Source organism: Geospiza fortis, unplaced genomic scaffold (assembly GCF_000277835.1).
Source record: "Geospiza fortis unplaced genomic scaffold, GeoFor_1.0 scaffold26, whole genome shotgun sequence".
In the NCBI taxonomy this organism is placed as follows: Eukaryota; Metazoa; Chordata; class Aves; order Passeriformes; family Thraupidae; genus Geospiza; species Geospiza fortis.
Genome location: NW_005054425.1, coordinates 1,252,712 through 1,266,127, shown reverse-complemented (window position 1 = coordinate 1,266,127; position 13,416 = coordinate 1,252,712). Strand labels below are relative to the sequence as shown.

General features: G+C 47.5%; 1 protein-coding gene across 1 annotated transcript in view; it reads left to right on the top strand.

The window, feature by feature from the left end:
- The window catches only part of LGR6 (leucine rich repeat containing G protein-coupled receptor 6), a 174,030-nt gene that overhangs the window by 109,180 nt on the left and 51,434 nt on the right, over positions 1 to 13,416 (top strand). The window contains 2 exon segments of the mRNA XM_031061749.1: positions 2,671 to 2,886; positions 12,176 to 12,247. Coding sequence (XP_030917609.1) covers positions 2,671 to 2,886; positions 12,176 to 12,247 — 288 coding nt within the window.

Below are 13,416 nucleotides of genomic sequence, written 5' to 3'. Positions count from 1 at the left end.
TCAGGAAATACCACGCACACCCCCTTGCAGAAAGCAAGGCTTGCACCCAGCCTCTCCCCTCTCCCACTCATGATGGGGCCTTTGGTCTCCTGCAGTTATTTCAGTGTTCTGTAAACTAAGAAATGTTGGTACTCTTTGAAGAAGGGTCTTACCTGGGGGGTAACAGTGTCTGGGGGTTTGCTCTAGTGTTCCACTTTCATCAAAAATATTGCTTTATATAGTCAAGAATCATGATTTCTTTACCACATTCCTTTCTGGAGGATCATTGATTTGAGGGCTGGGCCATGACAGCTCTGTTAACTTCCTTCTCTCATGCTTTGATAAGAGACAAAGTGCTTCCTCTTTGCAATTTGAATTCAGAGATCTCTGCCTTAGATAGCTTGGAAAAATAAAATAAGCTCTGTTGGCTGTGGATGGAAATTAAAATTTTGTATAATTGGTTCCTGGTATTTCATCCAAATCTGAAGTATTTTCCTCTTATAATCTGGTTTCAAAATCTACAGATAACACATTGTATCCTGCTCACCATCACTGCAATAAAAGGTCTTTAGAGAGATGACTCCCAAACCTAAGTTTTAAAGTTTTTCATAATAACCTTTATATTTTTTGGCTTGTCATTCTATTTTGAAACAAAAACAAGTGTTCAAAATTAAAATTTCTCAGCAAATTAAACCTCAAATTCAACAGCCTTAAGCTTTCCATGATGATTAAAAAGAAGCAACTGGCAAATGGAGGGGAGGACAGGCCCAAAGGTGTGATAGCAGAGCACTGGCTCAGCTCCTGCCCTGTGATACAGGGTCTGGCTCCTGCACAGGTACCCCTGGTGGCTGGGATCCCACACAGGACCCTGAGCAGGGCTGTGAAACAAATACATTTACATTTACTTTGCACCTTTACAACTTGTTCCAAAAGTAAAAAAAAAAAAAAAAAGTGCACAGTTTGTTTTCAGACACTGTACTCACTCCTCCATGTTCCTGCTCCTAGACTGTGTTGTCTGTAGATGGACAGACAACAGGAAAAAACTCTCCTTTATTTTAGTTAAGTTTTAACTAGCTAATGCAAAAAAGTTCCCTAGACTATTTTTTTCCTTTTTCTTTAGACCTGTTTAAACCTACTCTAGACTAAACACCCAAAAGACCACCAGCAGCTTGCACCTGTGGCCCACTAGGCTGGGCCTGGGCCACAGCATTTCCAGCAGCAAAAAACTGATGAGAGACTGAGTGAGCTAAGCTGCAACCCAGGGAGGGGACTTTCTGAGTTTCTCATCACTTTTAGAGCAATTTAGAGCAAACATTTCCCACTTCCAGACAGGTCCTTTCCTTCTGGAACGGGGCTGTGGCTCCAGGTCTGGTGTCCTGCACACCCGTGGGCGAGGCTGGGCTGGCACTGCTCAGGCAGACCCAGGGCAAGCCCAGCCCAGGAGATGCAGCTTTGGTGCTCCGAGTTCAGGGGTGCCTGCGAGCCCAGGGGCCACCTGGAATGACTCAGCCCAACCTTGGGGCTTCAGAAGCTGCCATCAGCTGGCAGCACCAAATGAGCATCAAGGAGGGATGGCCCTCATGATGCCTTGTGAATACACGTAAATTATTTTCAGTTTTAGCCCAATAACTGATCACTCAAAGTTGGCAATGCAGGCTTTTCTGTCCAATTACACAAAACCACCCAAACCCATGGAGAAGGTGAAGAAGAAGGAGCAGGCTCTACCCTAAACCCTCCATCTTGCCCCATATATATTGCTATATTCCAAACCCTTGAACGCTAATTTTCCCACCCTGTGATATCACACACTTCTATTCAAACTCCACACCCACAATCCCAGTTCTGTCATTCAATTTTGGAAGCTTCTCCATTGCCTCAGGTCAATGCAGTGTTCTCCTGGGGGTCATATCAGTTTCTCTGGGTCTGGATTGAAGGCACTTGAGATGATAGTTCATGTTCTGACTCAGGTGTTCATTATTTCTTATCAGTAAAACAGTCTCACTACTGTGAGTTTGCAGCTTTTCATTAGAAGGCACAAAATGGCCAACAATCTCTTGGTACAAGGTCTTTTAAAGCTAAACTATCCAATTAAGAACTGACACCTAGATTGTTTTCTCTTTTAACTGAATAACTGATCCCACAGAGCCCCCAATGCCAACTTTTCTGCCCAATTACAAAATGCCACCCAAACCCATGGAGAAGGAGGAAGAAGAAGCATGAAGAAGAAACCCAGGATGACACCCTGTGCCCTCCATCTTGCTTCCATCCACAACATACTAAAAATCCCAAAACCTCAATTTCCCACCAAGCGACACACCTACACTACTCTCTATAATCTATTTCACACTTTTGTGGATTCCAGTCGATCTTGAAGTCTGGGAAACTTTCTCCATGGATGAGGGTCAAAGTCAGTGCTCCCCTGGGGGTCAGGGCATCCCAGAGCAGAGAGAGAAATATTCCCTGTGTGCCCTGGGTTTCCACAGGCAGACATCTCCCAGCACAGCTGGGAGAATCACAACACCTTCTCATGTTAATCACTATTTACAGCCCAGTCCAATATCCCTGGCCATCAATCCATCCCCTATTTACAGCCCAATCCAATGTCCCTGGCCATCAATCCATCACTGTCCCTTTGCACAACACCTGGGGAAGGGCTTTCACTGATCCCCACCCTGTTTCTCTCCCACCCAGCCGCCTGGATGCAAACCTCATCTCCGTGGTGCCCGACAGGAGCTTTGAGGGGCTGCTCTCGCTGCGTCACCTGTGGCTGGACGATAATGCGCTGACGGAGATCCCGGTGCGCGCCCTGAACCACCTGCCAGCGCTGCAGGCCATGACCCTGGCCCTCAACCAGATCTGGCACATCCCCGATTTCGCCTTCCAGAACCTCAGCAGCCTCGTGGTGCTGTAAGCCTCCTCCACTTCTTATTCCCTCGGCTGGGACAAGGTGCTGCCCAGGGCCTCCTCCTGCTGTGGGAATCCCTGCTGCTCACTCCCCCTGGGGCAAGGGGCAGAGGGTTTGTTCCCCCTCATTTGATATGAAATGCTAAATTTGCCTCTTTTGGTTTTTGTCATATTTTCCCCACTTTTCAGTGAAGAGCTAGAAAGCTCCCTGATATAATTCAGGAAATGTTTTGTATTAAAAAAAAAAATCAGTAACTGGAAACAAAAACCAGATTATTTTCCTTGAAGACTCAAGCAACAAAAACCTCATCTCTTTAGGTCCCTCCAATCCCTGTGTCAAAACTACAGGAATTTCTAGCAACATGAAAAAAATAATTAAATTGCAACAATCTGCAGTGAGGTCAAAAAAGTAATATTTTAATTCCTTGGAAAACATACTAGCTCACTCCCTCTCCTCCCCTCACTCCCTTTTATGACCAAATATGATTTTAAACCAAAGGTCGAACGTCAACACCTTGTCCAAGCCAGTGCTTGCTTATTTGCATGAGTGTGGTACATCTGCAGGTCAGATGTTCTGCGGTGGTTGCTGTCCAGTTCTCGTTGTTAGCATCTCCTGGCCAGAACTGGGAGTGCTGGAGAGAGCAGCGCTGCTCTGGCATGGAAACGCTCCCAGGGGAGAGAGAGCAGCGCTGCTTGGGGTGGAAACGTTCCCTGGGGAGAGCAGCGCTGCTTGGGATGGAAACGACTCCAGGGGAGAGAGAGCCGCGCTGCTCGGGGATGGAAACGCTCCCTCCATGGGCAGTGAGATACCAAACCAGCCACAACCTCCGGCAGAAGGGAACCGATCCCTTTGACAGCTGCTCTGGAGGGGCATCCTTTCTATCAACAGATTATCTTCCCTTTAAAAGGATCTTCACATGTGCAAATTGCATCGTTATTACTTTGGTGTTGATTAGCAAGTTGGGGTGTGATTGCCAAATGCTTTAGAGCTCCTCTATCCACATGAAATGCCACCTCTAGTTTGGTAATTTGTACTGATAGCAGGGTGTTAAGTAACCTCAGCATGTAGTGCCTTAGTGAAAGTTTAGCAATTATTCCCCTTTCAAAAATTTAAAGTGTTTACTGAGACTATCCAGCATGGAAAGTGCTTGGACAAAGCACAGTTCAGAGTTTTATTAAGCATCAAATTCATCTGTTTAGACAAAGCATAAAGGCTTATTTAGGAGAAAAGCAAAAAGCAACTTGAGAAAAATCAAAAAAGTAGTTTTCACCCACAATAGTGCTCATTCTCTAAGGCAACCATTGGCCACCATAATGCAACCACTTCAGTCAGCTTTAATAGCTCACTCAGCGGGTGAGCTGACATTTGGGGTTTCATTTCAGCCTCCAAAGCATGCTGCTTTCATTCCGGCTCATCCCATACTGTGGGCAAGAAGCAACTCCTTAATTAACCAGGCAGGCTTGAGAAATAAAAGTCATTGACCATTAGGTCACAAGGGAGGGAATAATGTCCCACCACACACAATTGGAAGGGAACACATGTGTGATCCTGCCAGGCTCTGCGGGACACGATGCTGCATTTTTGTGGGATCACAAGTGTTTGGCAGAACTGGCCCCATCAATCTCTCCCCTGCTTCCATGCAAGCCCTTGTCAACACATCACCAGTGGAAAGTCACCCAGTGTCCCTCCTATGTCCCAAGCAGGGACATGTCCCTGCTCCAGACTCACCCACTGAGCTGACAAGCCAATGTTCCCAAAAGGCAACCAAGCTGGAGAGAAGGCATTCCCCACCAGGGTGCAGATGGTCTGTGGCCTTCCTCTGCAAAGTCTGGGTTTGCAGGTAGATAGAGGATCTGGCTGCTGCTACAGACACAGAACTCCCAGCTACAGGGTCAGAATGAGCCCCTGGGGAGAAAGGCAAGGGCAGAGGGGCTGGGCACAGGGGAAACCCTCATGTGCAGCCTGGTCAGGACTCAGGGACACGGCGGGACATGGCTGGGCATGGCTGGGCATGGCTGAGCACAGCTGACCATTACTGACCATGGCTGAGCATGACTGACCATTGCTGACCATGACTGACCATGGACTGACCATGGCTGACCATTACTGACCATGGCTGACCATTGCTGACCATGGCTGACCATGACTGACCACGGACTGACCATGGCTGACCATAAATGACCATGGCTGATCATGGCTGACCACAGATGACCACAGCTGACCGTGGCTGATCACAGCTGACTGTGGCTGACCATGGATTGACCATGGCTGACCACAGATGACCATGGCTGACCATGGACTGACCACGGCTGACCACAGCTGACCATGGCTGACCATGACTGACCACAGCTGACCATGGCTGACCACGACTGACCATGGCTGACCATGGCTGACCACAGCTGACCATGACTGACCACAGCTGACCATGGCTGATCACGACTGACCATGGCTGACCACGGCTGACCATGGCTGACCATGGCCCTGGGCCAACCCCGACAGCCCATGGCTAACCACGACAGACCATGGCTGACCATGGCTGGCCATGACTGACCATGACTGACCACAACTGACCATGACTGACCATGGCTGAGGGCAGAAGCCTCCCAGCTGTGCTGTTCCTCCTCCACACACCTTGTGCCCTGAGCAGAATCATTTCACCATCCTGCACAGCCACAAGCACTGACATCAGAGCCTCAATCTGGAATACTTTAAAGGTTTGGTGTCTGCTCATAAATGACATCTTTGTTGAGGAATTCCCTGATCTTGTTCCCATCTATTGCTACTGCAGGCTTCGAGCTAGGGCTGCAGGCTGTTCAGTGAGCAGAGCCCCATGTACATCACTCATCATGAAATCCATGACTCTCTGTAACTGGCACCATCCTTTCCCAGCTTTGATAACAAAGGCTCCATGTGCTGGGGTGCTGGCACTGTGCTTTGATGGCAGAAGAGAGGTAAATATTTGATCAGGATACTTCATGGGAATAGGTGGTTACCTTCCAGTCTGATCTATTCAGGACCAAATGTATCTTAGCACCTGCACATGAAAATAATCCTGAATACTTTTCAGCTGATAGTTTGTATGAGGTAAAGGTTGCTTTACAAAAATCATCATCTTTCTTGAGCATAAGAAATTTTTCATTCAGCAGTCAGCATCTGAAACCCCCATGCTGCTGTGCTGACAGTCCAAGTCTGACAGCAGCTCTCAGTAGTGTCCCTCATTTCCTCTGTCAGCTGAATTCAGCAAGAAGTCTCAAGCCAGGAATCACAGCACCTCTTTCAGTCCCACTCTTCAGAAGGGTTCTCAAGTAAAATCTTACATTGCCAGGGAATCCCCCCTGCTGCAGATGTGTCCTTGCTGCCACATCTCTGCAGTGGGCTGCAGTTCCCTTCTTCCCTGCTGTCACCAAAGGAGCTCTCAGCAGAGGTGCTGGGATGTGTGTGGGACACAGAGCCAGAATGAACTTTTCAAAACAGGCCAAGCACTACAGAGGTTTGCCCTGTAATGAGGGACCTAGCTAGAGAAAATCTTCAAGTAGTTTTACTTTCATCACATAGCAGAGAACCCCTTAGGTTAGAGCAAATGAGGTCAAAACCCAGATCCTTCCTTGTTTGGGTCCACAGGGAGCCTTGGCTCCTGGAAACCTCCAGGAATCATTTTGGCGCCATAATGGGAGAAAAAGAGAAGCTCCACTCCTCTTACCTGGCCCTCACCCTTGCCTACCTGGCTGAAAAATGGACTCTGGGAAAAGTTGTTCTCATGCCATTACCAGTTAGTTTTGTTTGACACCCTCTAATTCTTGTGCTGTGTGTCCATCTCCTCTGTGCCATTGCTGGATTTGTTATGTCTGCTGCACCCTTCCCTCAGCTCAGCTCTTCCAGTCCCCATCCCCTTATCTGGTTTGAAACATGGAATCCCAGGATGGTTTGGGTGGAAAGGGACCTCAAAGCTCATCCTGTTCCACCCCTCCCATGGGCAGGAGGGAACCTTCCACTGTCCCAGGGTGTTCCACTGCCCCACCTGGCCTTGGACACTGCCAGGGATCCAGGGGCAGCCACAGCTGCTCTGGGCACCCTGTGCCAGGGCCTCCCCACCCTCACAGGGAAGAATCTTTTCCCAACATCTGATCTAAATCTAACTTTTCTCAGTTTAAAAAAAAAATCTACCCTCTTTCTCCCTCATCCTGTTACTACCTGCCTGTATAAAATCAGAAGTTAGTTCTCATATTACACTCATTTTTTCCTTCACACCTTCAGATGGAGAGACCAACTCTGTATACTGCATCAAAGCCAAAAATTAATTCTGGTTTATATCATGATACAGTCCTGTTCTGCACCCATTTTCTCTCTTCCAGCCATCCCTGTCACTTCATTTGCTTTTTTCATAGCTACTAAGCACCAATACCTCTTTCCTGGAGATATATAAAAGCCTGATAGTGTGTATGCTCATAGAAGACTGGTTCTCCCCTCTGCTGCACTGGACATTCACACAACCTGAATATCAGCAGATAATTTATTGTCAAGGTCACTCAGCAGCACTTTCCAGCTGGAAGTGTGAAGACAGTAAATGAAGGATCTTTAGTAGAATTCCTCTTTCTTGCAGTTTTTGTCATTAAAGGACATGATGCAGCTCTCTCCCTAACAGAATGGTTTAGTGAATAGAAGATAAAACTTGTTTGCAAGACTCCCATTCCCATTCTGTCCTTGTTCTGGTGGAACTCTGGCTGAGACTTTCAGAAGGGACCACTGCTCTTAAGTGTTTTCCTTGCCCAGGAGCAGCCATCAACACATCCCAGCTTTCCAGGGAAGCTGATCAGTCATTTCAGTGACATCTGTGGGACCTGGGGCCTCCTAGCACCCAAAGCCCAGCCTGGTGAGGATGAGCCTGTGAATCCCTGCCCTCACCTGTGCAAGGGGGTTTCCGGTGTCTCTCCGAGAAGCTGTTGGGGACTTTGGTGTTGGCAGGGAGTGCCAGGCATGTGCAATTCATGATCACTAAGGACAATATTGCCTGGGACATCTGGATCCCATTCATGAGCCTTTTTATTGGCAAAAGTGCCTTTTCTCTCAGAGGACCAAGCTTGCTGCCTTGGCAAAAGTGGATTTCCTTCTCCAGCACTTGAGGAAGAAGCAAATCGTGCTCCAGTGCACCCTGAGAATGTCATTTCTGATTGAGCTTTATTCTTCACCAGACAAGTCTCATGCTGGTCCTCCAGTAATGGAAACAATCCGTGGAATTTGCACCATTTATGATTTAGATTTCTCTACTTATCCATGGCCAAGTTGAGGAAAAGGACAATTTTGCCACAATAAAGATGGAAGCTCATCATGGCTGTGGCTCGTCAGGGGAGAATTCATATGATGTCAGATTTGAGCTTGGTTCAAATCATCTAATGCAAATAATTGATGGAAAATGTTTGCATTTGTCCTTTTTGAGAAGAAAAAAATTAAGTCATTAAAAATGAAAGCAATGGCAAATCCACCACTTCTCTTTGTAGTCTGTTCCAGTGGTTAATCATCCTTAGTGTTAAAAAAAAACCCACTCATATTTCCCATTTGAATTTTCTTTGGCTTTGACTTCAGACATTTGTTCTTATTATTCTTTTCTCTGTTAAATCACAGAACCATTTTAGTACCCAGTTTCTAACCAGGAAGAATCCTATACATTACACTGCATTCATCCCCTTGATCTTATTTAATAAGCTAAACAGTTTGAGTCCTCTAAGTCTTCATCCTATTTTTTTTTCCAGCCTTTGGATCATTTTTGTTGCTCTTCTCTGCACCCATTTCAGTTCATTGACATCCAGTTACCAGTGTGGGTATCAGCACCACGTTTGTCCTGCCAGATCTGCTTTCACCAGTGTTCAATGCAGATATTGATACAATTTCCCTTTCCTTGCCCATATAGACAAGCACCTTAATTAAAGCAGTATTTAGGCACTTGCTCAGCTTGCTTCCCTTCTGTGTAAGACAAATGTGCAATCCCCTTGGAGGTGGCAGTGCCAGAGTTGAAGGTACTGCCTGTGTTGGGCTGTCTCTCAAACTGTTCCCCAAGACCTTTGAATTCAGTGAAAAACTAAATGGAAAAGGAAGTCAGATGAAAACTGAACAAATTTGACCAAGGGTGCTGCATGAAGATGGGAGAAATCCCATTTATTCCCAATTTATGATAAGAAATTGTTGGCAAGGAGAGAAAATCTTCTTTCTAGAATCTGTTGCATGTTTCTTATTGCGGGTCAGAATTAATCTTTTAGGGTTTGATTTTTTCCTGCTTTGTTTCTGAATTCTCACCACCTGAGGCACCAGCCAGGCTGCAGCCTCTCTCCCCAGCCTGTGTGGGATCCTGCAGCCACTGTCATTGATGTTGGTTTCAGCAAGGCCTCACCTGGCAGCAGAGGAGCTCGCTCATCCCACGGCAGGTGGGAGCCCTTGTGCTGCTGCAGGAGCTCCCAGGAGCTCCCATCCTTCCAGGGCTCAGTGTGACCATGGCTGTTCCTGTTTCTGATGGAAGTGCATGGCTGAGAACAGCCAGCCCACAAAACAGTGACTGTCCTCATCCCAGGACAGCCTTCCATGGGTATTTGCCCAAACCCATCCTCACCCCACGGCACTGACCTGCAAAGGAAGAGACCCAGATCCTAAAGCCCACTGCCCTTACCAGGGTGACTGGTGGGTTACAGCAAAAGCTTAAAGACTTCCCATGTTTTTGCATCACAGGGGTTGTTTATAGCCCAGAATCAAGCACCTTGAGCTGCTATCAAACCAAGTGAGCTGTAATTTACAGGGCAGAATATAACATTGTGTGGGCTGAGCTCAAATTGACAAGTGCTGGAGATGTTGCAATTCCACTTGTTAAAATTTGTTTACCAGGGGAGAAAAAATGAGGCAGGATGGAAGACAGGAACGTCTTTTCAAGTGTTTACCTTTCCAGCTCTCTTGTTTCTATTATTGCCATGTGGTTGGGTAACTCTAGAGTTCAACTTGGACAGCAAATTTTTTTATAACTCCCTTTTTTGGTCGTTCATAATTTTCTCACCAACAAAGAACTTCCTTCGGATGATTTTCATTACTCTGCCTCCAAACAAAGCACTCTAGAGCCAAATATAAACACAGCAGGTGATTGCTTTTCTCTGCTGTCTCCTTGCCTGGCTGCAGTGATAGCAGTCAGCTGGGCAGCATGTCTGAGCTCAGACAAGGTGTCCAGTCACACCGTCCTGACAAAGCTCCAGGGAGCTCGCACCTCCCCTGCCATTCAGCATTCCCTTGTCCCCTCACTGTCCCCTCACAGCTGACAGGACTTTGGGGCATGGAGTTCTTGTGATACCTCTTCATGTGATCCCACAGCAACTCCAGACCCCAGCCCTCTCTTTGCCAAAGGCAGTGTCCAGTGGCAAAGGAACTCAAAGTGGTTTGCAGCACCAACTGAAGAGAAGGCAGCATGACCAGAAGTGCTAACATTTGATGGAGGAAACCATCTGGGCACGAACTTCTTTTATTGTGACAAAGAGAAATTTCTCCCATAAGATTCTCATTTTGATCTCAGGCTTCTTTTCTCCTCTAAAAGTCACAATCCAAGTTTTCTTGAAGGCAACATCCTTTTCTTTTTTCCCGTTTGCTCAAAGGAACAAACATATTTTATCAGATGTCTTTCCCTTCCCTTCCCCTTCCTCTGAAATGTTTGTATATTCTCATCCCAATGACAAACATCCATCTCAGGCTGGTTTCTGTTTTGCAGGCCCCTACCAAACTGCCCTAGAGCCTGGCTAGGGCAGCACTCCCAGCTTCCTCCTGTTTTACCCTACAATATTTGGCAGTGGGAGCTGCCTGTGCTCAGCCAAACAGCTCACGCTCGAATCCAGGTGGAGGGAGAGATTTTTCAAGCTGAGACACATTTAGATCAAGCAGCAAATAATGAAAAAAATCATTGATCCACCTGCCAGGATGGAGCCTCCCCCAGGCTCTTGGGAGGAGGCAGCAGCATTGGACAAAGGCTGCATCCCTTGCTAGTGCTACCATGGGCATGGGACAAAAGGATCCTGAGGGCAGTGCTATGGCAGCAATTCAGCACATGGACTTGGTGTTAAAAGAGAATCTGATGGGGAAACCCCTCCTGAGAGACCTTGGTGGGCGGTCAGCACACAGAGCATTACCAAGGGATTAAGTGCGGGCTGGTAGAAGTAGACTGGGCAGCAGTGGGTTGTCTTGTTGTCTTCTCCTGGTTTTCAGCAGACTTTTCTCAGACTGCTCACAAGTCTGTCCATGGACTCAGAGGTGCCTTTGAGTGGGATTTCAGAGGGAGATGCACAATTAGCCACAAGTTCATAGCTGCAAAGGTAGTGACATGGAAGAAGCACTGAGATGTGCACACATACACAAGAGTCTTTGATAATCCAAGACGAGGAATCCAGGGATTCGGGCCTTGGGTTTGCCAAAAGACTGAGACAGGGGAGTGAGGGATCCATGGAAACACAGAACCCAGAACTCCAGAAACTCATCACCTACAGAGCTTCCAAGGCAAAATTACCCCAGGTGGCTTTGCAGGGCCCCCCAGCATATGGCTTCCCAGTGCCAATGATGAGGCTGGGAGCTCCCAAGCCTGTAAGCACTAGATGTTTGTGGCATGTAGCAGCAGGATGAAGGGGAACAGGAAAAAACTGTTCCTATGGTGCAGAGAATGTGCATCAGCCTGTGGCATAGCCCCAGCACTTCAGCCAGGCACTCTGAAGCACTGAGCTGAAGACAACTCTCACTGCAATCAAACTGGAGCTGGTCCAGGAGCTGGCAGTGTTTTCTTTTTTTCTTTTTCTTTTTTTTTTTTTTTCCTTTCACGTGTGAAGATAATAAACTGTGACTAACAGGATGATTTTGCACTCAAAGTCTTCTTGCTGGTACTAAGACTCCCAAGAGTCCAAATACAATTGTGTCCTTAGATAGCACCCAGTGCCCATGAACAGCTGCTGAAGCCACAGATGGGCTGAGCCCAGGATAAGGTGAGCTCTAGGGTGTTTCTTGAAGCTTCTTGCTTAAGCATGTTCATCCACAGCCACCCGGCAGCTGTGAAGGTGGAGATCTCAGGGAAACTCCTACATTAGCCTGGAATTCCTGAGAGGAGTGGGAGCTCTGTAGCTCTCTGCAAGCACCACTGCACCTAACATGTGTCTCATGGGGTAAGAGAGGGAACCCCATAAGTGCCCTTGGCATCCCAGCCCAGGCTGTGCTCAGCTTACAGGATGTTCTGGACCACAGGAAAAGGTCAGCCTGCACCCCCCGTGACCATCTCTGTTTTGTCCACAGGCACCTGCACAACAACCGGATCCAAAGCCTGGGAGCCAACGGCTTTGATGGGCTGCACAGCCTGGAAACCCTGTGAGTGCCTGTTTTATTCTCTGCTCTAAAAATACGGGGTGTGTTCATCCCGAGCACAGCATGCATTGTCAGATTAACCCCTTTTGTGACCCACAGATGGGGTAACTGAGAGGCGTTATAAAAACTTTTAATTTATTTTCAGTCCCATGTGAAGGATGAGGCAATATAGATGTTATAATTCACACCATCACAATCAGAAACCAACCATTTCCTAATTACAATACATTATAAGTGTTTCTTAGCTTATCAGCTTTTTGCCATGCCATGCTGTAAATGCCTTAAAACCAATTATCTAAAATTACCCCTCATGGGTCCCACTACAATGCATCTTTCATAGCTCTATTTCTTCAAAGTATCTAGTCTTATTTACAAAACCATCCTTTGAAACTTATTTCTAGTTCCATTTCTCTCTCAACAATGTCCTGTTCCATAACATATCTAAGTCAACATTTCTTATCTCAAAGTTTACACACAGATACACACTATGTGAGCCTTCTGTCAAGCTTTGAGAAGTCTCTACAAATTCATTTCCCACATGCAGGGAAGGGGGTCAGCCCCACATGTGACCTTGGTCCTCAGCACTGAGGGCAGCAGCAGGGCTGGCTCCTGGCACCAGTGGATGCCCAGGGCATGATGCCAACGGGGGAGTGAGAGCCTGAGCTTCCCTCCTGTGCCTGTGCTGCTGCTGCAGGGGGATCTGTGCATGTGGGCAGGGTGGCTGGCAAGGGATTCTGAGGCCCTGGACACCATTCCAGTCCTGGTGCAATCCCAAGAGCTGGGATTCATTCCTTTCTCAGGGATTGTGTCTCCTTCCTCAGCACACAGACATGGTCCCAAAGCCTCCCCAACACCTGACCACCAAAGCGAGAGGCTGGCTCAAGTTTGGGGCCTGCAAGGTCCTCAGGGGTCTGTGGAGTATCTCTGAGGGGATCTCTGAGGGGATCTCTGTGAGGTATCTCTGTGGGGATCTCTGAGGGGGATCTCTGAGGGAGATCTCTGAGGGGATCTCTGAGGGGATCTCTGTGAGGTATCTCTGTGGGGATCTCTGAGGGGGATCTCTGAGGGAGATCTCTGAGGGGATCTCTGAGGGGATCTCTGTGAGGTATCTCTGTGGGGATCTCTGAGGGGGATCTCTGAGGGAGATCTCTGAGGGGATCTCTGAGGGGATC